Source organism: Pelodiscus sinensis, chromosome 12 (assembly GCF_052426305.1).
Source record: "Pelodiscus sinensis isolate ZL-2025 chromosome 12, ASM5242630v1, whole genome shotgun sequence".
Taxonomy (NCBI): Eukaryota; Metazoa; Chordata; order Testudines; family Trionychidae; genus Pelodiscus; species Pelodiscus sinensis.
The window spans coordinates 29,270,186-29,297,159 of NC_143063.1; the positions used below are offsets into that span (position 1 = coordinate 29,270,186).

Here is a 26,974-nt window from a genome sequence, read left to right on the forward strand (position 1 = left end):
ACTCATGTGTTTGAAATTAGACACTAAATTCAGTATTCTGTTATTATATTTAGAGCATTAGCATTTACAGAAATAACCATGATCATTATACCACACAGTAAAAGTTGCAATCCACTTCTAGCTGATTCTGAACTCAGTATTAGTTTTCTCTCTAAAATCCACAAAAAAGGCATTAGCTCAAACATCATAGTTTAGCCATCATAGAATTGTTCCTAAATGTGAAGAGAATTGTGCAAAAGTTTCCAAAATTATGAGATCCCCACAGAAACCAAAAATTCTTCTGTTTTTGACTCACTGAGCAAACTCCCCTGACTGAATGAAGGAGAGAAACTTAGGGCAAGTCTACACTATAGACCTATATCAGTATAACCATGTCATTCAGGGTATGTCTAGACATCAGCGTTATTCCGAAATAACATTTCAAAATAATGTTGAGCTGGAGGACTTCTTACTTGGACTCATGGTAACCCTCATTTCACAAGAAGTAAGGGAAGTTGAAGGAAGAATGTTCTTCCTTCGAATTCCTGCTGTGTAGATAGTGTCAAAACACAAATTAAGCTATTTTGACTTAAGCTACACAATTGAAGTTGTAGCGGAAGTGGCATAGCTTAATTTAACGTTAGCCCTGCTGTGTAGATGTACACTTGTGGGGGGTCGAAAAATCCATACTTTTGTGTGATGTAGTTATAGCGAGATAACCCTCCATGTAGACAGTGCTATGTTAAGAGGAGAGTTTCTCCCATTGATATAACTATGCCCTCCTGGGTGCAGCTTCTCCTGTCAGCATTGGAGTGTCTAGACTTAACTGTAAGGGTACGTCTAAACTACATGGCTCCGTCGACGGAGCCATGTAGATTTGTTGTTTTGGCAAAGTCAAATGAAGCCGCGATTTAAATGATCGTGGCTTCATTTAAATTTACATGGCTGCCGCGCTGAGCCGACAAACAGCTGATCAGCTGTTTGTCCGCTCAGCGCGCTAGTCTGGACGCTCCCCTGCCGACATCAAAGCCCTTTGTCGGCAGCCCAAGTAAACCTCATCCCACGAGGAATAACGGGGCTACCGACAAAGGGCTTTGATGTCGACAGGAGAGCGTCCAGACTAGCGCGCTGAGCGGACAAACAGCTGATTAGCTGTTTGTCGGTTCAGCGTGGCAGCCATGTAAATTTAAATGAAGCCGCGATCATTTAAATCGCGGCTTCATTTGACTTTGCCTATGTGTCTAATCTACATGCCTCTGACGACAGAGGCATGTAGTCTAGACACAGCCTAACAGTGGTGCTGTGCCCATAATTTAGATGTAGCTAAGACTTTCCGACAGATTGTTGGTTTAAGAATAATTTCAGAAGATTTTAACTTGACTGGGAATGTTGCTAGAAATCTTTTAGCATGTCAGATAATTGCCTGAGACCTAGGCTTTCATTTTTTGGAAGAAGAAAAAAAAAAGGGCCTCATAGTATATTTTTTAAATATTTTTTGCACACATTATCTTCAGTAATTTTCACTATTAGATTTTTTTTATTGTGAGACATCTTTATTCTACAAAATGAGAATCTTGAGATGATGGTATCTTGAGAGAATGAAACATCTGGGTGCTGGAGTAAATCCCATAAGCTGAGGCCCACTAGGGATATGGCTACATGTAGTGGGGTGGAGTGCCCCCCCCCACTGACTCTGAGGGGGAGGAGCCCCTCCCTGAGCATTGGTGGGCAGCACCTGGCCGTAGCAACTCACCTGGGCGGAAGTCACGAGGCAGGGCCAGGGGTATAAAAGGCCTGCCAGAGAAGTCAGTCAGGCCCCAGTGAGCAAGGAAGCCAGAAGCCTCCCCAGCAAAACCAAGCAAGGAGCTAGACTCTGGGGAAGCTGATGACTGGCCTGGGCTGCCAGGCCCACTGCTGGAGGACTGCCTGGAGAGTTTGTTTACTTGGCTGTAGGACTTCGAACTACAGTGCCCAGATGACCTGCTCCGGACCCAGGTACAACCCAAGGGGGGAAATGGAAACAGCCCAGTAATAGCTGACCTCTGTTTAGCAGAAGGCCCGCATGTTGTGGTATGGACCCCCACTGACCCAACAGCAGAAGGTCAGTGTGTTGCGGTATGGATCCCTGATGACCCAGCAGCCATCTGCTCTGCTGCTGTTAGGGCCCTGGGCTGGGATGCAGTGGAGTGGGTGGGCCTGTCCCCCCCCCTGCTACTCCACTCTCAGGTGGCAGTCCCCCTCCCTCAGCTGGTCCTGTTCAGCCACCTGCATCTGCCGGACCCCAGCCTGAGCAAGGGGTCCCATCTGGGGCTATTGCAAATGGGCCTTGAGCTATTGGTGTCTGCTTCACTGCAGCCCTGCTCTGAAGCAAACCCTGGTTCAGGGCAGGTCTGCAGTGAAGCAGACACCAATTGCTCAAGGCCCATTTGCAAACTGTTTCCCTGCAGCTCCGCACTGGACCAAGGCTCAGATTTATAAACTGCTTCTCTGCTTGCCCCACTCTGAACCAGGACTTGGGTATACAAACTGTTTCCCTGTAGCTTCGCCTTGAGCCAGGGCTCAGACTCATAACTGCTTACCTGTACTAACCGTCTAGTTACTTGTTACCTCTCCCTGAAGTAGGGTTGGGCCTGAGGATGGTTCTTGGGGTATATTGTCGCCCTGCCTAGAACAAGAGCTGGCATGTAAAGACTTCTCACTGTAGACTGTATGTTGTGGTAGTGGGGCGGATTGGCTGTCCACTGACCCCTAGGTGGGAGGAGCCTCTTCCTGATCCTCACTGGGCTACACTACACTGCAGAGTTTTTACGGAAAAACTACACGTACGTCCACACTTTTTGCCGTTGGCTAAGTGTTTGAAGATTGCTAAACAGATAAGCAAACATTCATAGTTTGGTGACTTTATATCTGTTTCCAGTAAAAAATACCACTAATACATGAATTAGATATGGCCTTTATGTATCAGATAATTCCTAATATAGAGCAGAAAATACATTGTTAGATATTTAAGTACAAATGTGTTTAAAATGAAAAGCTATAATCATAAAATGATATTTTTAGATTGTCAGAAGATTAATATATGAAGTTCCTTGCTGTCTAGTTTCCTTTTATTCTGTTAATATATTTAAAATACATTTTCTTATTGAACTTGTATAAAATAATATTCAGTGACATTGTAATAAATGTGAGCTCCCATTTACCTGAAAGCTGTCAGTTTGTCGTATACTTCATTAAATGTATTTGTTTTGTAATGTGGCTTTGTATTTGTGCATAGCAAGATTAGTGGTGTTACACAGCAATATCAACTGCTGAAAATGCAAAAAAACTAGCAACCAAAACACTTCACATTCAGAACAACAAAAACACCATAACTGCTTTAAAATAAAATAACTTGTAATAAGGTGAAATAAAAATGAGTAGGCTCTCTGCACTACAAATTACATTCAAGGCATTTTTTGTTACTTTCTACTTCAAAAAAATCCAACTTCTATTTCAGAATTAACTAACACTTTTTTGGCAATAGCTTATGCAAAGATATAAAGATATAAAAGCAAAATACATTTCCTAAATTATTGGGAAGTAGAGAGAACAAATAATTAACAAAAAACTAAAGGTGTGTGAGAGTTTTTTCCATAAAGACAGCTTTTTATTGTTTCTGCTCTATAGCATTTTAAGTCTGATTTCTTTTAATGGAAACATTGATTGTTGTTTTTTATCTTAATATGTTTCATTTTTAGAGTGATAACATCATCATATGATAAAACAGTAAAGGCTTGGGATATGGAAACAGGAAAAATGCTTGTATGTACTGATTTTTTTCAATGCTTTTCAGAAATGTATAACATCAAATTCATAAAGATTTTGAAATTAGAAGTATAGTAAAAAATGGAACCATCACATGGGGTAGCAATGTGGTCTAGTTGGAGTCTGCAGGCTCAGCTGTGAGAGCGGTCGCCTGAAGTGGGTTTTACCCATGAAAGCTCATGATACTATATATTTGTGTTAGTCTCTGCGGGTACGTCTACACTGCACAGCTTTTTTAGGATACTGGAGGCATCCAGAAATAGCTACCCCGCATCTACACAAGCCGCCAGTTATTTAGAAATAATTTTCGAAATAACGGGCACGCTATTTTGGCATCCTGGTAACCCTCATTCCACTAGGGTTAAGGGATGTCCCAAAATAGCACGTTATTTCGAAATTTGGAGCTGTGTAGATGCACCAAATTTCAAATTTCAAAATAGATTTGAAATAAGATATGCAATTTTTGTAGCACAAATTGTGTATCTTATTTCGAGGTTAGGGTGCTGTATAGACACACCCTAAGGTGCTGCAGGACTACTTCTTGTTTTTAAAGTTACAGACCAACATGGCTACCCCTCTGAGACTGTTTAACTGTGTGAGGCATGTCAGTTTGGTGATGTACCTCAGTTACCTCATCTGTAAAATATCATAAGAATGATTACCTACCCCAAAAGGCTACTTTGAAGATGAATTCATTTAATATTTGTCTAAGTTCTTCTAAGTTTTTCTAAGTTCTAAGACATCAGCTGGCCAATGCTATTTAATTTTAAATTTCCTGTTAATGCAAAATATTAAGGGGGCTTAAAAATTGAAATACTGAAACACACATCTCTCAGAACTTGTTAAAATACCAGTGGCAGAAAGTATTCCTTCTGCAACTATTTACTGATTATAGAAAAAATGATAGTTTCTTATCTCATAACCAATCTCAAAAAGCATGACTTTAAAACCATTTATTTTCTTTTTCAGTGGACCGTGGAGCAAGAAGGCCTTGTAACTTCATGTAATATTTCTTGTGATGGTAAATATGTGGTATCTGGGTTGGACATGGAAAATGCTATATGTGTTATTGATGCAGTAAATGCCATAACAGTGGCATATGTCCAAGGTAATAATTAAAATCTTTACATTGTTTTGTTCAGTTCTTTAGTGTTGCATCTGATGAGATAATTTTTGTTTTGTTACATAAAGTCATAAAAACTAGATTAATATTAAACTCAAGATCAATTAGATTCAACTAGTTTTTTGTAAGGTTGGAGAAATAAAGTAATATGTAAGGAAGGGTAAGCAGAATATAATAAGTCATATCACAGATCTGCTGGATTTTCTTTCTATAAGATTTTTTTATCCTGTTATAGTTTGCACAACTTTGTCAGTATGTATTATATGAGTGTGTGTGTACAAGAATCTTAACCATTTATGTGAGTTAGCAGTCTGCTATTCACCCTTCCTTTTTCTCCAATTTCTTTCCTCTCTCTCTGAAGTGTTTGTTTTCTGTAATAGACTCCTTCTAGGATTTTTAATTCTAGATTTTTCAGGATCAGCAGATTGGTGTTGTCTGGTCTGAGAGCTGCATTTGCGGTTCACTGGTGATGGAATTTATCCCATGTCACTAGGTCTGATTAGGCATTTTGAATTACTTAAAACCCATATAATTCTGTGGGTCTGCACTACCCTTGTGTACTCTTTAAGTGGTAAAGAAGGGCTTGAATGGGATGCTGGAGCAATGGCTACCCTGTAGCCTTCTTGCGGAAAAGCTTATGCAAATGAAGCGCTGCACTTCATTTGCATAATTAATTAGCAGCCACTTTTGTTCAAGAGGCTTTTGAACAAAAAAGAGCTGTGTAGATGGCTCCTTTTTGTGCAGAAATCCCCTGTTATCGCGTTCCCGTTGCCCACCTTAGTCCGCGGGAAAGTCTATAGTTCGTGTCCCGGGAGAAAGTTTCCATGTCCTTTGTTAGTTCCCCAACAGGAGGGGTTTGCACGGTGAGGGGGAAGGGAGGCCTGGGCCTGCCCTCACTCCGGTCTCAGCCCAAGACCCTAAGAACAGGCACTGCTCATTCCTGTTCGACCGGTGGGGGAGTCTGTCCCGAAACTCACCGGTCCGTGGGCTACCTACTGCCCCGTCCTAGGCTTCTTCCTTCCTTCCTTCCTTCCTTCCTTCCTTCCTTCCTTCCTTCCTTCCTTCCTTCCTTCCTTCCTTCTCTCTCTCTCTCTTCCTCTGGCTCCTGCTGGATGCCTGGCTCCAGCTCCAGTCGTCGTCCGGGGCTCCGGTCACTCCCCCTTCTTGCCCGGCACTATCCCTCTTTTAAAGCTGGCACCCTGACTTCAGGATGCCAGCGCATGCGCTCCTCGCCACCGTGGGAGGCCCGTGGCCCGGGACACCCGTAGTGTCCAGCGCAGGCGCCGCCTGGGTCCTCATGGCAAGCCCCGCTGCCCTGCTGGGCTGCTGGCTGCCCATGTGTTCGCTCTCTGACTCCGCCCGGGGCTGCCGGGCAGAGATCAGCTGTGTCCTCGTCTCCCGTGGCTGCTGAGCAAGCCGCACCGGGTTTCCGGCTGGCTTTAGTGCAGGGAGCGGGGCTACGGTCCTTGGATCCCACCGCCCCATCACACCCCCTTTTCCTGAAAAAATGAGAAAGAGCGGCTCTTGTGCAAGAAGGGGTTTTTGTGCAAAAAGGAGCTGTCCATACAGTTCCTTTTTGCGCAAAAGCCTTTAGCGCAAAAGCAGCTGCTAATTAATTATGCAAATGAAGCACGGCGATATTCCATGCCATGTGTCATTTGCATAAGCTTTTCCGCAAGAAGGCTACAGTGTAGCCGTAGTCTAGGCGAGTTGCATCCCAGATCTGGTGACACAAGTTAATATTTCCTTCTGTTTTCTTTCCAAAACCTCTGTGATAGCTACTATGCTATAAACACCAGGAACTGGAGGAAGATGAGATAAGTGGTAGATTGATGATAACATGGTTCATGAGTCTACTTGTGGACTCATAAATAAACATGTAAGACTGAATTCCAGTGGTTGCTTTGCAGTAACCAAGAAGTCGTGTGTGTTTTCTGTATGTACATAAATGTATTGTCAAGTTAAGCTAACAAATATCATCTTACATTGTTACAATTTTTAATTATCTAATTTACTTTCCATAGTTCATTTAATTTTTCTTTCTAAAATTTCCTTCTCTTTGAAAACTGAAAACTGACTATAAATTATATTTTTACAGACCATATTCTGGCATAATAATATATGTTTGAGATGCAAACACTACAAGGTCATGTTTATTTGATTTAAAATAATCTTTCCATGCCTGTTGTAAAGAAGTTCATGGAAAAACTCATCCTAGAGTTTATAAGAACTTGTATCTATAAAAACTATGTTGTGGACCAAAATTAGCCTGACAGTTGTTTTTATTTTTAAGCATTCTCGTTTTAAAGCAATTTGATCACCGATACTGCAGTTCAGCAAGTACATCAACACATTTTTAAGGACTTGATTCTGGGATATGCTGAACACTTTCATTTCCCACTGATGCCAGTGGGAGCTGACGATGCTCAGTATGTTCCAAAATCAAGCCCTAAACATGGGGAAAATCTTATAAATTAAAAGTTAAATGTGTATTTAAGTGCTTTGGTGAAATTGCTTGTTCTTAAGCCAGTAGTACACTACAACTGAATGTAGTTTCAAGGTGGACAACCCTTATGCCTTAAAGGGACATTGTCAGTACAGAGTTGGGTTACATGGACTTTAATGGAACTACTTACATGCTTAGAGTTTAATCATGTACTTTGCTAGTTCAAGATTTGAAAGCTTACAAATCAATGGAATGGTGAGCTAGTGACTTATTTTTAGATTCATTACAAACAAATCTACAAAGTTACTACTCCTTTACATTTTAAATTTTAATTTAAGGCACTTTATAAGGATATGTTTTAATAAAGTTATTGGTCAAAAGACAGCTGAGATTTATTCATAACCAAGGAAAACTTACTTTTTCCCATAATTTTTCCAATGCAGTGTATTGTTTTTACTGGAGTTTATTGTATCCTTTCAACTGAACTGTGATACAAGAAAGACCTTTCCATGAGCTTGTTTTATATTCAAACTGGATGATTATCATGGTTTAAACAAAATTCCACGTACGATATATTGGATTTTGAGTTGTACCATGTACTTCAAATGTTCTTTAACTTTTTCCAATTTATTTTTCTCATGCAAATTCTAATCCCATTGTTGAGATTATTGCAAATTAATGTTTAGATTAAAATGACTTTAATTTTATAGATTGAAGATGGTTTCAGCATCTACCGATGCTAATTTATTGATTGGAAATATTTACAAAGAGGATAGTTTTACTGTGTGTCATAAAGGTATTTCTCATGGCAGAATATCTGACAACTAATATAACAAAACCAGTGAGGAGTCAGTATTTTCATAATAGAATTTCACTTTGGTAATACATTAGTAGTAAACATAAGATTTATATTTGCAAGTCTACAGTTTTATAGAATTGCTTAATGAATCTATGATATTTCAATTTAATGTAAGATCCTCTGATCCTTGAAGAATGCAGGTTGTCAAATCAAGTCGGATGCCTGCAAGATTAGTGCTCATCTCTTTGCTTCAAAATTGCCTTTTGGTTTAGATATAGGTTCTTAATCCTCCTCTCATGTAGTGACAGCACCACAACACCCTTTTTCCTGTTTAGGGATTAGGGTAAGTGATCTCTCCTGTCCTTGCTGCCTACACTATTCCTAAGATTAGCCAAGAATCTGTGCTTAAAGAGTGAAGTGCTGTGCTCTTCTCTAAAGAACAAGCTAGCATATCAACTTCATTGCAAATTTGGATTGCCTGGATATAATCCAATTTAGTTCTTTCCCAGGTGACCAGCAAGACTGGTTTAGCAGAGAGACTTATCTCAAATCATCAGTGATTATTTTGGCATGACATTCTTTCTATGATAGTTAAAAGAATTGTTATAAATTACCAATTAAAATCAGTGGTTAATATATTTTTAAAATAAATTTAAAAAACAACAAATAATCTGTTATCACTTTAAAGACTAACAAAACATGTAGATGGTATCATGAGCTTTCGTCAGCACAGCCCCACTGTCATCTGAAGAAGCGGGCTGCGCCCACGAAAGCTCATGATACCATCTACATGTTTTGTTAGTCTTTAAAGTGCTAACAAACTATTTGTTGTTTTTTAAGTTTATCCTGTACAGACTAACTCCGCTACCCCCTGAATATTTTTACAAGTTTATGTTTGTTGAGGATTCTCACTCTTGGACTCCAGCTCCCTAGTGTAAAATAGGAGGAGCTATCTCCCCAAACTCTTAGGCTACGTCTACATTGGCCCCTTTTCCAAAAGGGGCATGCTAATTTTACAGGTCGTAATAGGGAAATCCACGGGGGATTTAAATATCCCCCGCGGCATTTAAATAAAAATGTCCGCCGCTTTTTTCCGGCTTTTAGAAAAGCCGGAAAAGAGCGTCTACACTGGCCCCGATCCTCCGGAAAAAAGCCCTTTTCCGGAGGATCTCTTATTCCTACTTCAAAGTACTTCAAAGTAGGAATAAGAGATCCTCCGGAAAAGGGCTTTTTTCCGGAGGATCGGGGCCAGTGTAGACGCTCTTTTCCGGCTTTTCTAAAAGCCGGAAAAAAGCGCCGGACATTTTTATTTAAATGCAGCGGGGGATATTTAAATCCCCCGCGGATTTCCCTATTACGACCTGTAAAATTAGCATGCCCCTTTCGGAAAAGGGGCCAATGTAGACGTAGCCTTAAGGTTTTAAGTCCAAAGGTTAGTGATAATAGGTAAGTAGAGAGCCACCAAGCCTATACTGGTGTTTCATGCCCAAGGTTTAATTGCTTGTTCACGTTATTGTTATTGGACTTGTTCTTGTTACCTATTGAGATTAGTCTTTTGGGGTTATTCCTAGCGCTGCTTACTCTCTAGCAATTAGAGTCTTGGCTAGAAGATATCATTAGAGAAGGGGGAATGGTGACCTGCTTCTCTGAAGCATTTTACATGATACTCTTATTCACTCTCCCTACCTACCTCCTCTCAAAGTTCAGAAGGGAATTTCTGGGGTGAATTTTTTTCTTACACTTTGATATTATAATTTTCTATCTTTTGACAGATTACATTTTCAAACATTTTGTTGTGTTATTATCCAATTTTGTTTGTTTTTCTTTTCCTTTCTTGTTTAATCAGGAGTGGGTGATTTGAAGGGGAATAAGTTAATGCAGCTGTTTTGTATGATCACAGTTGCAAAGGAAAGGGGGATTGTGCTTCTGTTTACCCATGTAGGGGTAAAAAACCCTTAGGAGTTTAGGGAGTTCTGCCTTTGTTGAGCTAAAGAGCGGAGATCTAAATGTGACAATCTTGACAATAGCATATTCAGGGAATCAGAATTACAAGGTAGGTAATATTCTCATTTTGGTTTTTATTACAGATCATCACAGAAGCACAGTCACAAGATGTTGTTTTGATCCTGACAATGAGAGAGTCTGTTCAGTATCATGTGATAAGACCATAAAGCTTTGGGACATTATAGCACAATCCACCACTATTACTATTGATGAGTAAGTAAGTGGACTAAGTTATTTCAAAATAATGTTAGTTATTTCAAAATAATGTTGCTGTGTAGAAGTACCCTGATAGATCCAACCTGTCTATCCAATCTGCTCTTAAATATCTCTAGTGATGGAGATTCCACAAACTCCCTAGGTAATTTATTCCAGGATTTCACCACCCTGACAGTGAGGAAGTTTTTCCTAATGTTCAACCATAAACCTGTCTTGCTGCAATTTAAGCCCATTGCTTCTTGTCCTATCATCCAGGGCCAAGGAGAACAATTTTCTCCCTCCTCCTTCTAACACCATTTTAGATGCTTGAAAATACTTGAAAATGGCTATCATGTCCTCTCTGTCTTCTCTTTTCCAAACTAAACAAGCTCAATTCTTTCAGTCTTCCCTCCTAGGTCATGTTTTCGAGACCTTTAATCATTTTTGTTTCTCTTCTCTGGACCTTCTCCAGTTTCTTCACATCTTTCTTGAAATGTGGTGTCCAGAACTGGATGCAGTACAGGCAGTCCCCGACTTACGTGGATCCGACTTACGTCGGATCCCTAGATACGAACGGGGTGAGGCAACTCCCGCACATGCGCAGCAGCATTCCCGGGGCTCGCTCACCTGGGTCCTAGGATCCTCCTCCTCCTCGGGCCGGCTCCGACTGGGGTCCCGCAGAGCTGCCGGGCAGAGGAAAAGTGCCTCCCCACGCCCGCGGCCCCCCCCACCCCCCTGCCAGCAACAGGCTGCCCCCGCCCCTGAGCAACAGGCTGCCGAACAGACAAAAGCAGCCTCTCTGCCCCTCCTCCCCTCTATACATGCCGGGCTCCCGAGCACAGCAGCGTCCCCGGGGTTCGCTCACCTGGGTCCTAGAATCCACCTTCTCTTCCTCTTCGGCCGGCTCCAACTGGCCTCTGCCTGCAGCAGCTGGCCACAGGGACAGGGATCCCGCAGAGCTGCCGGGCAGAGGAAAAGTGCCTCCCCACGCCCGCTGCCCCCCCCCCCCCCGCGGCCTCGCATCCTGCACGCCTCCCCCCTCCCCCCCTGCCAGCAACAGGCTGCCCCCTCCCCTGAGCAACAGGCTGCCGAACAGCAGACAAAAGCAGCCTCTCCGCCCCTCCTCCCCCTATACATGCTGGGCTCCCTGGGCAAACAAAGACTCCACCAAAACAAACAAAGTGCTGGCCTCATTGTGTTAGCAAAAAAAGGACCCTCCTCCTAGAACCCTGGGTGGTGTGTGGAAATAAAGCTATTAGCTCAAAGCATGGTGCAGAGCTGTTTGGTATTTGATGAGTTACTCCTTTAGTCCTGAGTTTGTCACAGGGACAGAAATAGATGTGAAATCTTCTGAACAGGGGAACAGACAGCAAAACAAACTTTAGAGGGGAGTTAACCTTTCCCTATGCTATCCAAAACTAAAAAAAATGTTTGGCTAGAGTTTCCCCTACAATATGTACCAGTTCCGACTTACATACAAATTCAACTTAAGAACAAACCTACAGTCCCTATCTTGTACGTAACCCGGGGACTGCCTGTACTCCAATAGAGGCCTAATCATTACAGAGAACAGCGGAAGATTTACTTCTCGTGTCTTGCTCATAATACTCCTGTTAATGCATCCCAGAATCATGTTTGCTTTTTTCTGCAACAGCATCACATTGTTGACTCATATTTAGCTTGTGATCCACTATGGCCTTTAGATCCCTTTCTGCAGTACTTCTTCCTAGACAGTAACTTCCCATTCTGTATGTGTGAAACTGATTGTTCCTAAGTGGAGTACTTTGTATTAGTCATTATTAAACTTCATCCTATTCACCTCTAACCATTTCTCTAGTTAGTCCAGATCATTTTGAATTACTATGGCCTTATCCTCCAAAGCATTTGTAACCCATCTCAGCTTGGTATCCTCTGCAAACTTAATAAGTGTACTCTCTATGCCCGTGGTCACCAACCAGTAGATCGCGATCTACCGGTAGATCTCGGAGGCTCTAAGAGTAGCTCTTGAGCCCTCTCTGAACTGCGCGCCTGTGCACTACATTTACATTAGATTTCCTCATTTGAGGAGCAGCTACTCACTGAGCAACAGCACAGGTGAGTAGATGCGAGGAATGGTAGGAATATTTTTTTAAAGTAACAGTATAAAGATTGGGGATAGCAAGTGATAGAGAGGAGGAGAATAGAGAGGGCGGGGCTTCAAGGAAGGGGCGGGGCAGTAGCTCTTGGCTTGGTCTGTCATTTAAAAGTTATCTTGGGTATAAAAAGGTTGGAGACCACTGCTCTATGCCAATATCTAAATTTTTGATGAAGATATTGAAGAGAACCTGTCCCCAAAACAGACCCCTGTGGAACCCCACTTGTTATGCCCTTCTAGCATGACTGTGAACCATTAATAACTACTCTCTGGGAATGGTTATCCAGCCAGTTATGCACCCCCTTATAATAGCCCCAATAGGTTGTATTTCCCAATAGTTTATTGATAAAAAGGTCTTGCGAGACTGTATCAAATGCTTTACTACAGTCTATGTCCGTGGTCACCAACCCATCAACCACGATCGACTGGTCGATCACGAGGCCTCGACCAGTTGATCATGCGGTGTTCGGGCACCACCACCCTCCATTTTCCCCCCACCCCTGAGAAGCCCCACTACCTACCTCTAGTGTAGTGCCGGCTTCCTGTGGGGTGGACAGAAGTCCTGTCTGAAGCCCACATCACTTCCGGGGGTTCCGGAAGTGCGCTGGCTTCTCTCCTCCCACAGCTCTGTCACGTGCTGGGGGAGGGGACATCGGCCCCGGAAGAGGAATATGGCGGCTTCCCTGCACTGCCGGCGCTGGAGGGGTGAGTTGAGCGCAGGGGTTTCCCTGCGCCGCAGGAGCAGGGGTCGGCCCCGGGGTTTGGGCTGCGCTGCGGGAGGGGCGTTTGGCCCCGGGGCAGGCACCCGCGGGGGTTTGGCCCTGCTGTGGGAGAGAGGGTTTGGCCCCGGGGCAGGTGCCCGTGAGGGTTTGGCTGCGCTGCAGGAGGCACGCGCCGGCTTCCCTCAGGGGTGTGGGGGGGAGAATCCTGGGAGGAGGCGATAGCAGGAGACTCTCTGCCTCAGTTCCCCCTGTTTCCTCCCCCCTCTCCCCAACCCCCTGTTCCCTCTCCCCACTCCCCAGCCTCAGAAACCTGTCCCCACTGGCACCCTGTCCCCTGCCCTCCCGGTACCCTGTCCCCTCTCCCGTCTCCAGCTGCAGAAACCTGTCCGCACTGGCACCCTGTCCAAACACGTTCCCTGTCCTTCTCAGAAATAAAGACAACGCAGAAACTTTTTGTGTTTGACATAGTATTATATTTGAAAATGAAGCCTGGCCAACAAACCCCCAATTGGGGCCAAGCCCCCATCTGGCCACAGCATCATGACCAGGGCTCGCCGAACCGCAGCAAGCCCCGCTTGCCAGCCGCGTTGTCCGGAGATCTGCGCATGCACAGATCGTTCTGTGCATGTGCAGATCGCCTGAACCTGGCTTTTCCGGGTTGCAATCTACTCGCCACGGGCGAGTAGATTGCATTATTTGTCGAGCCCTGATCGTGACACTTCTGCACTCCCCTTTCCCCCAGACCCTACATATCAGCCTATCATACACTGGAACCCCCTGCCCATAGCCCCTCACATACCCCAACCCAAATTCCTGAACCCTCACATCCAGAAGTCTGTGGCTTACTTAGTACCCTAACCCTACATCTGACCCCAACACTGCCTGGCCTGGAACTCCCTCCCCAAGCCAGCGTTCCCTTATCCACTTCCTCCTGCATCCAGATTTCCTCCCAGAGCTTGCACCTCTCACCCCTTCCCACACTCAAATCTCTCATTCCCACCCCAGAGCCTACACATCCTGTCTCAACCCAGCGAGGGTACGTTTAGACTTCAGGAGTTTTTCAGGATTCCAGAGATACCCCAGAAAAACTCTTCTGCACCCAGGAATGTGTTTGTTCTTCCACTTCTTTAAGTGGAAGAGCAAACATGATCTTTCGGTCACCTATATTCCTCTTTCCACGAGGAAGAAGGGGGCTTCCAAAAGAAGGGGTTTTTCTGACATTTGGTCCAGTCTAGACAGGCCAAATGTTGGAAAAACTTCTTCCTACAGAAGAATTGGGAAAAAAGCAGCAGTGTAAGGGTTGGGGATAGCAAGTGATGGAGAGGAGGCAAACAGAGAAGGCGGGGCTTCAAGGAAGAGGCAGGGCTTCAAGGAAGGGGCGGGGCGGTAGATCTTGGCTTGTTCTGTCATTTAAAAAGTGATGTTGGGTGTAAAAAGGTTGGAGACCACTGGTCTAGGTATACCACATCCACCATTTCTCCCTTATCCACAAGACTCGTTATCCTATCAAAGAAAGCTATCAGATTGGTTTGATAAGATTTGTTCTTTACAAAGCCATGCTGGCTGCTACTTATCACCTTATTATCGCCTAGATGTTTGCAGATGAATTCCTTAATTACTTGCTTCATTATCTTCCCTGACAGAGAAGTTAAACTGACTGGTCTGTAGTTTCCTGGGTTGTTCTTATTTCCCTTTTTATAGATGGGCACTATATTTGCCCCTTTCCAGTCTTCTGGTGTATCTTCCAGCTTACATGACTTTTCAAAGATGATAGCTAAAGGCTCAGATACCTCCTCTATCAGCTCCTTGAGTATCCTAGGATGCATTTCATCAGGCCCTGGTGACTTGAAGATATCTAACTTTCCCAAGTAATTTTTTAAAACTTTTTATGACCTCATCCAGAAGAGCACTTAATCACATACTTGACCTTTGGCAAACGAGCAGTTACAGTGAATTTTACAGGACTATTCTGATGCTAAAAGCTAAGAAGGTATTTAAATGCTTCACTAGATGGAGCCAAAGTGCTCAGAACTGGCAAGATTAAGCCGTTACAGCAGGGGTGGTCAGTGTTCCTTGTAAGATGCATGGCAGCACAGCTTCGCAGGTGATTAATCAGCAGTGCCCAGTCAGTCAGCTCCCTGCATGGAGCTTTGAGCCTCTGACTGGGTGGGGCTGATTAACCACTTGTGAAGCTGTGCTGCTGTGCCTCTTAGCGGGAACACTGGGGTGGGGAACCTTTTCTGGTCAGGGACCACTGACACAGAAAATTCAGTCAGGGGCCATACACAAGCGAAGAGCAAAAAAACAAAACCAAACTCCACAACAACGCCACAACCCTCACTTGACTCCCCAGTGAAAAACAGGGGGCAAAAGATACTTCCTTCAAGCTCAAGCCCTGTGGAAGGGGGAGTTGCTGAAATTCCCCAGGGTTGTATTAATTTTTGTAGGGTCTGGATTTTGTAGTGAATTTTTTGTGGCCCCTTAGGCTCTGGGGTACACCAAAATGAGGAATTCAGCGTGTAGGAGAAGCTGCTGGGGAGCAGGCTGGGGGTGAGAGTACAGGATTTGGGTAGGAGGTAGGGTGCAGGAGCCGGCTGAGGGGGAGAGTGTGGGGTCTGGGTGAAAGGTAGCGTGCAGGAGCAGACTCAAGTCGAGGCAAGCTATGGGCCTGATCCAGCCTGCAGTCCATAGATTCCACCCCTACCCCTGCCTTTACAGCATTCTAATGGCTTTAAAAATCACAATATCCTGTTGCAGTGATTTTCATGTATTTCAGGGCACACAACAATGTCATCTCAGATTGTTGCTTTTCCATAGATGGGCATTACTTGTGCACTGCATCTTGGGACAAAATCTTAAAAATATGGGATGTAAAAATAGGGGAGTTTCGTTGTCATGGACCTATTTGCTTGAACCAAGGCCATAAAGGTTCTGTTAGTTCCTGCATTTTTAGCAAAGATGGTGAGTTAAGTTAAATATCATTATACATATTTTTTAAATATAAATATGTAAGGCATTTCAGATGAGTCACAAAGGGGTCACATACCGACCATATGACTAATTTATTTCTCAATTTCAAATGTTAATGTTTTTCATTCTGATTAAATGGCTACCCACATAATGTCAGTAAATTGAAATTGATGGTCTGTGTTCTGCTTTATTTGGACATCTGAAATGCTGGTTAATTGATATAATCATCAAGGATTTACTGAACAATGATCATGATTAAGAGAAATAAAAACAGTATTGAGCCACCTCATGCATGAACGCTTGCTATTATCCACCTAGTATTAATTAATGGTTGTAAGGCACTATAGAAAATGTAAAGCACTATAGAAAGTAAATGCTATATATTATTACTGTTAATGAGAGAAAGGATGCCACTATGTGTCTTTAGTCAGTACCTTCCAGGAGTAAAGTTTCGATATGGTTCAATCAACATTTTCCAATAATGTGATATTTCAGAAAAACATCTTTATGGTATTTTGTGAGATACAGTAATAATAATTAATAAATGTGGTTGTTGTTTTTCTTTCAACTTTTTAAATATAAAAAGTCTCATCACATTTCAAGACATAAGCATTTTTTTTGTAAGCTCAGTTGTATTTTTGATAACTTAATTTTATGCCTATGTTCTTACATATTAAAAAGCTCTAGGGACTTTCATTATTTTGCTAAAGCATAACTAATACCAGTGCATTATTTAAATTTTGTAACAGTCTGATTCAAATCTGGATTGAGCTTGTTCTGTTAGTCTGTATAGAAAAAACAGAGAGATAATATGGCATCTAATTTTGTATTTTAGCATCCCTTGTAGTATCTGGAGCATATGACAAAACTATAGCTCTGTGGGATGCAGGAGCAGGATATAAAAAACTAGCGTTAAAGGTACTAAATTCCATTTTTGTCACTAGTTTAGCGAGAAGCTATATAAATGCACTGCTTATATGAGTATTTTGTATTTTTTTACATTACCGGTAACTGATGTGTGTGTCTTTTTCTCTCTTTCCCCCACCCTAATCCTTATAGATGTAGACAAAACTCTGTCATTTACCATATGGGCATGTCTACACTGCAGTGCTATTTCAGGATACCACATCTCTTGAATGCATCCACTAGTTCGAAATACAGTATAGCAAACGCGCTATTTCACCATCCCTGTAAACTTCATTCTATGAGGAGTAAGGGATGGCTTGAAATAGTGCTTTATTTTGAAATTTGGCATGTGTAGACAGAACCAAATTTCAAAATAGCCTATTTCAAAATAGACTCGAAATACACATATCTTATTTTGAGTTTTGGGTGCTGTGTAGATGCACCCTATGTGATTTTAATTTCCTGGGACACACACTCTTTTATAATTACCGGCAAGGCTATTTTGTAAGATGTGTTATTAGCATACCACTAGATATCTTCCTTACTGCATCAGCTATGTTAGTAACTGCATTGTATGGATCTTACCTTGGAAGATCATGAATTTCACTCAGCAAGAGATTGTCCAGTATGTGTATAAATTTATAAATGCGATGTCACTTTATTCATATCCATAAAATATAGTGGTCTACGTTTAAAAAAAAATCTTAAGGTCACAAGGGAGATGCACTCAAAAATCAGGCAATGCCAAAGTCATGGTTGTCCATTCATCTTTAGCCTGCCCTCATGTTCATATGCATTATAATCCATCTTTAGTTATGGGTACATGTCTGATCAACTACTATATTCTCTTATTCAGTCTTAACAGTGTAGATGGTGCTTAGTAAATGAAGCAGCTTTGTGATATTTACTTTATCCTCAATGCTCAGTGTTTGCCCTTGTTCCTCATTCACTACACACAGTATGACTGCCTTATATCTGAGGAAACAAGGTGGTACATCTATGGAGGAAGTACATTATGGTTGATACATAGGAACTATTAAATTTAGCACTTTATGGTGAAAATTTTCAAAGGCCCTTCAAAATGTACCATTATAATTTTATTATTGACTTGAAATATTCAGATGTTAACTGTGGATATGATGGATTTTACCTCTTAAGAGTACAGTTCTTAATTTCATTTTGTCCTTAATCCAGTTTTGGTGATATTAAGATTGGTCTGCTGCCATGTGCTGTAAATTGACTGCCAAAGAATCATTGCCTGTAGCAGATGCAGAATACAGTAGCTACATAGTTCTTCTTTGAGGAGTGTCCCATTGGGTACTCCACCTTAGGTGTGCAGGTGCTGCTGCGTGCCTAATCAGATATATTTGGTAGCACTACCTTCTGGTAGGCTGCGCATGGGAAGCAGATGGCATGTGCAGCCAACCATCCCTTCAGTTCCTTCTCTGGTGCTGCCGGTGTTGGTCAGAACCACAGTGGTCTTCACCTATTTTTCTTCAAAAGACTCTCACTTTGTTCTTGTTCGTGTAGTTTAATATAGTTAGCTGATCTTCATAGTTCTAATAGTTAAAAGAGTTAGTGTTATTTAAATTTGTTTTCTTTTTTCTTCTTTGTTTTACTTTGTGGAGGCCAGGTTTTTACCTTTCAATCTTTCCTCTCTGGAATGCCAGGTTCCCCAGGCTTTAAATGTTGCATGTCTTGCAGGTTCTCCATTCTGGTTTCTGATGGGCACAAGCAGTTAACAGCCCAGACATGGAAAGCCAGGGAGCTACAACTGAAGCTGTTCTCCCTGGAGAACACAGGAAGACCAGCCTTAGACCGGGAACATTTCACTCCACCTTGGTAGCCCTTCCCAGTGTCTATGTCTGAGAAGGCAGCTCCCTCAGGTTCTGGCGTTAGGGACTCTTCCTTAGCCCAGCCCAGGAAGAGATCCTATGCATCAAGTAAGGGTGACTCCCCCTCAAAAAAAAGGGACAAACACCCATAATACCCCCTGCACTTACTCCCATTAGGGCATCAGTCAGGGAGGTACCAGGACCGTCTGGTTCTAATGGTTCCTGAGGGTCCAAGGACTTCACAAAGGCAGCTGCAAGGGCACTGGAGAAGCCTAAGTCAAAGTTGGCACCGCCAGCACCACCTGCCTCCTAGTCGGTACCAGTGAAGGCAAAGTCAAAAATGCCTTCTTCAGACACCGAAAAAATCTAAGGTACACTCAGCGCCATCGGTACCCACACCACCCCTAGTGCTGGGGAAACAAAAACAAATGGCACCGATGAATACGCAATGGGCACTGTCCGCACCACAGGTACCACCCTACACACTACCTCTGGCACCAGTGACACTGGAACTGCACTCATTTACAATGGCAGAGGAGCTCAGAGTGACATCTGTGCAGATGACCCCATTATTTGGCACCGATGGTACACCCACATCCAGCAGGTTTACTTTGTCCACTCCTGTGGGTTCAGCACCACCACTGTCGAGCAATGAAGATAACAAGCCTCTTGTTGGTGCCCATACACCAAGGCACTCCTTGACCAAGCAGCGTCAACTCCAACAGCAGCAGCAAGTGCAGCAAGTTTTACTCCAATGGGAACCACCCCAGTTTCTTCCACATCCAATGTCGAAGGGTCCTTGGGGTCTTTACAGAGCACAGCAACTGCCACATGTGCAACCTCAACCAACCCCACCTAGGGCTACTTCTATGCCATCATTGGACAGATCAGTGTGCCAGGAGGAGGACGATCCACCTTCAAGGGACAATGAATCTTCCATCTCTTAGTCATCTTCTCTGGGGGTATGTCTACACTAGAAAGTTAGTTCGAACTAACGGACGTTAGTTCGAACTAACTTTCCTATGCGCTACACTAGCGCTCCGCTAGTTCGAATTTGAATCGAACTAGCGGAGCGCTTAGTTCGAACTAGGTAAACCTCATTTTACGAGGACTAACGCCTAGTTCGAACTAGCTAGTTCGAACTAAGGGCTGTGTAGCCCTTTAGTTCGAACTAGTGGGAGGCTAGCCCTCCCCAGGTTTCCCTGGTGGCCACTCTGGCCAACACCAGGGAAACTCTATGCCCCCCTCCCGGCCCCGGACCCCTTAAAGGGGCACGGGCTGGCTACGGTGCCCGTGCCAGGTGCAAGCCTGCCAGCACCCAGCTAGCAGACCCTGCACCTGGCACGGCACAGAGCCACCCACCCGATGCCCCCCAGCCCACCCCCTCTTGCCGGGACCAGGCTGGCGGCTCCCGGGAGCTTGCCCTGGACCGCAAGAGGCGGGCACCTTCCTGGGCTAGTGCGGACATCGTGGACCTCGTCCACGATCTCCGCACTAGGCACAGGAAAGTGGCCGTCTAGGGCAGGAGAGCTGCCAGCCTGGCCACCCAGGACCAGGTGTGCATGAAAATCAAGGGGGTCCACTGAGACCCCCGACACTGAGCCCTGAGCTTACAATGGCCGTCCTGGGTCAGACCAAAGGTCCATCTAGCCCAGTAGCCTGTCTGCCGACAGAGGCCAACCCTAGGGACCCTGGAGGGGATGGACCGAAGACAATGACCAAGCCATTTGTCTCGTGCCATCCCTCTCCAGCCTTCCACAAACTTTGGGCAGGGACACCACTCCTACCCTCTGGCTAATAGGACTCCATGGACCCAACCTCCATCACTTTATCTCACTTCTCTTTAAACTCTGTTCTAGTTCTAGCCTTCACAGCCTCCTGCAGCAAGGAGTTCCACAGGTTAACTATTTGCTTTGTCAACAACAACTTTCTCTTACTAGTTTCAAGCCTGCTACCCATTCCTTTCCTTTGGTGTCCTCTAGTCCTTCTTTATGGGAACTCAGGAAGAACTTTTCTGAATGCACCCTCTCCACCCAACCCCTGCTTTGAGAGACCTCTATCCTGTCCCCCCTCCGTCTCCTCTTTTCTAAGCTGAACAGTCCCAGTCTCTGTAGCCTCTCTTCATCTGGGACCTGTTCCCAACCCCTGATCATGTTAGTTGCCCTCCCCTCTCCCAGCCTTTCTCTTCCCCTCTCCCACCTCCTTTTCCCAGTCTCCCCCAGTTTTTTTCAATAAAGACAGAGTCAATGTTGGAAGAAACGTTATCTTTATTTTGTACATCAATAAGAAGGGGGGATAGGGAAGGGCAAGTGGAAGGAGGTGAGGGAGGAATGGGGTACGAGCCCCCGATGGGGAGGACTGGGCTGGCTCTGCGGGCTTCTGGGGGTGGAAGCTCTCCTGCAGCCCCCCAATTACTCCCTCTCCCCAGATGGCAGCCTGCGGCAAGTGCAGCCGGGCTGATGGCCGAGTGCTGTGATGTGCCCAGTGTGGGCACTCAGGGCACTCCAAGCCAGAACTTCTTTGCAAGCGGGGCACCCCTTAGAACTGTGTGTTCGGGGTGGGGGTCGGGACCCTTTAAGCGCAGCCCTCGGCTAGCCTGAGACAGTATCTCCATGCTCTAAGTCCTCCTCTGATGCCCTGCCGGCACTGCTTCCGGCCATCCTTAAGCCCTGTTCAGAGTCCACTCAATGTGGACTTACTAGTTCGAACTAGCAAAACGCTAGTTCGAACTAGTTTTTAGTTCTAGATGCGTTAGTTCGAACTAGCTTAGTTCGAATTAACTAATTCGAACTAAGTTAGTTCGAACTAGCGCTGTAGTGTAGACGTACCCTGGATGACACACCTATGCCTCCTCCTCCTGCAGCAGGAGATGACTTTAAGTCTTTCCAAGAGCTTTACAAGAGGGTGGCAGACATCCTTGAGGTCTCCCTACTTAGCCTCTGTGAGAATCAGCACTAATTAACCAATATACTACGTGCCTCCCTGGCAGCTAAACTAGCCCTGCCCATGGACCCAGCCCTCTGGACCCTGCCAAAGCCACCTGGTAGACACCAGCGACAACACCATCAGTTTGCAAGAGACCAGACCACAAATATTATGTCGCACCACAAGGGACTGACTTCTTGTTCTCACATCCAGTCCCTAACTCCTTAGTGGTCGATGCTGTGAAAAAAAGGGGAAAACAGTGTGTTACAAGGACCACTCAGTGGAACATACAACAAGGAGTGGAAATGACTTGATTTAATGGGAAGGAAGGCATATTCTTCTGCATCTCTCCAACTATGCATAACAAACTACACAGCCATGCTTGCCAAATACACACACCACATTTTTGAGCACACTTTATTGAATGTCTCCCAGAGGACAGAAGAAATCAGTTCAGGGTCAATATCAATGAAGACACCACAGTCTCATGTACGGCCCTTGAAGCAGCTCTGGCTGCCTCTGACACAGCGTCTCGTTCCATCGCTATGGCAGTGGTGATGAGGAGGTCATAATGGCTACACTTGTCTGGATTTCCCTGAGAGGTGCAGGCCACAGTAAAAGATCTTCCCTTTCAGAGGTCTAAGCTCTTTGTCAACACCACCAGTGCTTCCTTTCATTTACTCAGGGACTCCAGTGCCATCTTGAAGATGTTAGATATTCATGTTCCCACAGTAAAGCACAAATAGGGAAGACACTTTACTCAGAGGTACAGACCCATGCCTCTTAGCCAAACACAAAGGCAATTTGATAACAAATGGAGACAGTGCCAGAGCAGAGGGAGGCAAACCACTGACCAACCCTCCACCTCTCAGCCATCAATCTCAAGACAAATGTTTTGAAGCTCAGGTCTAGAGTTTGGTAACAACTCTCTGCTTAGGGCAACCCATCCTGTCTAGCTATTCCATCAATGTCTAGCCCCCTTTTACCATCAATGGTTCTCCATTACAATCAACAGATGGGTACTGGACGTTGTAAAGAATGGATGCTGTATCCACTTTTCTTTTACCCCCCTCCCTCCCGTCCACCCACCTTTCATGTCCCTTTTCAGGGACCCATCTCACCAGAGCATTCTCCTCCAGATCGACCACCTACTTCACCTCGGTGCAGTGGAACCCATTCCACATTGTTATAAGGGAAAAGGGTTTTACTCCCACTACTTCCTCCTGTCGAAGAAGTCGGGGGAGGGGGGGAGGAATGGAGACTAATTCTCAATCTCAGGAAGCTCAACAGACACATGACCATAACAATTCAAAATGGTCACTTTATCCACTATAATCTCCGCCTTTAAACAAAGAGGATTGGTTATCAACTATCAACCTCCAGGATGCGTATTTTCACGTATCCATTCACTCATTGCAAGAACCTCAGATTCACAGTAGGTGGCGCACACTTCCAATATACAGTGCTTCCATTCGGACTCTACACAGCCCCAAGGGTCTTCTCAAAGGTGCTGGCAGTTGTTGTTGCACATCTATGCAGACAAGGGATTTCCATATTCCCTTACCTCAATGACTTCCCGATAAGAGCAAGCACAAGTGAAGAAGTATAAAATGCAGTCTCTCTGACCAGAACTCTTTTTCAGATCCTGGGGTTACAGATAAATCTTTCCAAATGCAAACTCCAACTATCCCAGAAAATAGAGTTTATTGGAGCTCACCTCAATTGCATGGAAGCCATAGCATCTCTCACACAACAGAGGTTTCAGACTATATGGGACCTCATATCACTGTCTCAAGCCAGTCTGCAAGTACTAGCAAGGACATGCTTGCAATTACTAGGGCACATGGTGGCAACCATGTCAGTAGTGTTGCATGGGAGACTGCATATGAGACTGCTGCAACAGTGGTTGAGGATGGTGTATAAGCCACTATGCAACAGCATCGACAAACTGGTTTTGATCCCAAACAGAATCAAACGCTCTTTGGTCTGGTGGGCAGACCCAAAAACATGTGTGTTTGGGTACCTTTTCACAAACGTCCCCCATCCACAACTCTCACTACGGCTACCTCTCTCCTGGGTTCGGGGGCTCATTCAGGCCCTCTTATGACTCAAGGACGATGATCCCCACAGGAATCGAATCTACACATAAATATATTAGAACTCAGGGCGGTATTCTACACATGCCAACATTTCCTATACCATATATACAACAGCACGGTTCAGATTTTTACAGACAGCCAAGCAACAATGTTTTACATCAACAGATGGGAGGCCAGATCCAGCCATCTGTGCATACTTACAATCCCATCTTTTCAAATGTGTGTGTGCAAGATGTCTGTATGCACAATAACAGTAATTTTATGTGCTTTGTAAAGTTGGCCATAATATTGGTTTGCTGGGGGCTGGATAAAAATTTATTGAAACTGGTGAATATGATAGCTGCCATTCATTCAGTATAAATGTAAGGAGCAGTTAAGCTCCTTTTTGGAGTACAGTTTTGGAAACAATAGGAGAACCACCCAAAACAGGTCACATTCAAGGTTAGTCAGGAACTGAGATATGTGAAAGGAAGGATTCTTTGAGTATTGTTTGATGTAGATGTGTGCATCTGTGGGCAGATGCAGGCAGAGAGAAGCAGCCAAAAAACCAAGCAAGCAGCAAAAGAAGCACTGGAAAAGTGGCTGGGAGAGAAAGTAAAGTGGGGAAGTTTATTGGGTAGAGTGTAAACTGAGAAGAGTCTTGACACTCTGAGCAAAGGAAATGCTTTCCTATAGTTTCATACCCACTGTGATTAGGGAAACGGGCTTTGTATACATGCATTGTAAATTAATGGGACTGCATCAAAATACATGATTCTAAAAGGCAAATTTGCCATATCTCCTATTAAATGTCTTTGCCTTTCTCCCCATGTTTCTTTTTTGATAAATGTTAATGCATACTTTTCATATGTGAAGTTTGTCTGTCAAAATGAAAAACACTTTTTGAACTAAGGGGTTTATTTTAAAATGAACAGAATTAATGAGAAAATTCACTGCGTGGGTTACATCTTCATTTTTAGTTATAGCTTAATTCTCTTCTTGTGGTAGGAGACCCAATGGTGCTTCCTCAAATCTCCATGCATGCTCAGTGATCAGCTGTGCAGCTGCAAGTAGGAGCAGTCCACCCAATGCAATTGCCTGCCTTCTGAATCATCTCCTTCCCTTGAAGTAGGGAAAGGTTGGTGGCTGCCTCAAAGCTCTTCCCTTTTTTGTTATTTCAGCCACATCTTCAAACTGCTGTGTGCACTAGAAAACAACTCTCTCCCTGTCTTCTTCTCCCCTGCCTATAGTTTATATATAGTTAGCTAAATTATTTAAAAACTTAGGAAAGAAAACACACAAGCAGGCCTGGAACCAAAAATAACTATCACACTAAGGCTACGTCTACACTGGCCCCTTTTCCGGAAGGGGCATGTTAATTTCAACTATCGTAGTAGGGAAATCCGCGGGGGATTTAAATCCTTTGAAGTAGGAATAAGAGCCTCCGGAAAAGGGCGCTTTTTCCGGAGGATCGGGGCCAGTGTAGACGCTCTTTTCCGGCTTTTCTAAAAACCGGAAAAAAGTGGCGGACATTTTTATTTAAATGCCGCGGGGGATATTTAAATCCCCCGCGGATTTCCCTACTACGATAGTTGAAATTAACATGCCCCTTCCGGAAAAGGGGCCAGTGTAGACGAGCCCTAGCTGCCTGCACTGCTTCCATCAAAACTACAATACTAGCTTACATGCTGCACTTTCACAAACCATGGATAGAGAATCTGGCCATGTCAAGTGTATGCTGGAAAAAATGAACCTGATCTTCTGACCAGGGATGAGTGAGCATGTCTGGAGATTTTGCTTACTGTAGGAAGGGCTGCCAGAATAAATTTATGGTGAAGACAGCTATTTTATTTATTATAAAAGTAATAAAGTGCTTACTTTTGGGCTACAGTTACAATTTGCTTCTTCTTCAAGTGGTGTGTCCCTGTGGGTGTTCCACTGTAGGTGTTGGGTCATCCTGGAGCTGCAGATTGGAGTTTTCTTGAGCAGTGGTCAGCCAGACCGCACATACGCGGCACGCACCTCATGCCATTCGTGCTCTTTTAATCTCTCACGGTCTGGCTCCTGCCAGTTGCTTCTTTACCGACTACAGTTGCAGACCGAGCGAGCCTTCTCTCCTCAGAGAAATCCTGTCAGGAATAGAATAGTTAGTTATTTAGTCTTGTAGTTAGAGTTACAGTTTTTATAGTTCTAGATATTATAGTTTGTTTTTTACTTAAAAAAAGAGCAGAGTTCATTATTTAGCACGTCGTACAATTAGCGATGCCGAGCTCCCAGCTTTAAGAAGTGCACCACATGCCGTGACACCATGCCAGCTACAGACGGTCATGCCGAGTGTATCAAGTGCTTCGGTGAGGCCCTTGTGCCTCAAAAATGGGTCCACTGTGCCAAGTTGACCATTAGGGCATGTAAGGACAGGGAGATGAGATTAAAAAATATTTTATTTGACAAAGCACTTCAGCCACCAGAGCATTCTCATACAGTTTCCACTTCACAGTCTTCTAGAGCAGAGAAAAGAAAGGCTGTGTTGCCAAAGTCAGCTTCAGCTTGAAAAAGAGCCTTGCCAGCTCAGTCTTTATCTTCAGCACGAGTGAGTGTCAGTGATAAGCCTGGCACGTCAGGCTCAGTGGCGCCCAAACATCCGTCGCTTTCGGAGCTGAAATCACGACGAAAATCTGCAACGGTGCTGTCAACGGTCGTAATGGTCTGCCACTCAGCACCGCTGTTAATGGCAACACGTACAATGGTACCGACAACATTGGCACCTTCCGTGTCAGAGCAGTCAACAAACGTACCAATGACCTTGGCACCAGCCACACATGTGCTGACAACCTCAGCACCAACCAGCTCAGCACCGACCAGTTCGGCACGAGCATCTTTGGTACCATATGCCTTGTCCAGTCCTCTGGTGCCGAAGAAAGCACCTCATGAATCCACCTCCATCAGATCAGCCAGCCCGGAACTATTGATGTTCTTACTGGCACCGTCTTCCGCTCCACCTTCTCCATATTCTCTTCAAATAACAACTGATGATAGGGGTCACATCCCACGTGA

General features: G+C 44.2%; 1 protein-coding gene across 1 annotated transcript in view; it reads left to right on the forward strand.

Moving 5' to 3' along the window:
* The window catches only part of WDR88 (WD repeat domain 88), a 47,754-nt gene that overhangs the window by 10,775 nt on the left and 10,005 nt on the right, over positions 1-26,974 (forward strand). The window contains exons 4-8 of the mRNA XM_075940110.2: positions 3,717-3,780; positions 4,753-4,891; positions 10,239-10,368; positions 15,983-16,167; positions 17,012-17,094. Coding sequence (XP_075796225.2) covers positions 3,717-3,780; positions 4,753-4,891; positions 10,239-10,368; positions 15,983-16,167; positions 17,012-17,094 — 601 coding nt within the window. The remainder of the gene's footprint in view (positions 1-3,716; positions 3,781-4,752; positions 4,892-10,238; positions 10,369-15,982; positions 16,168-17,011; positions 17,095-26,974) is intronic.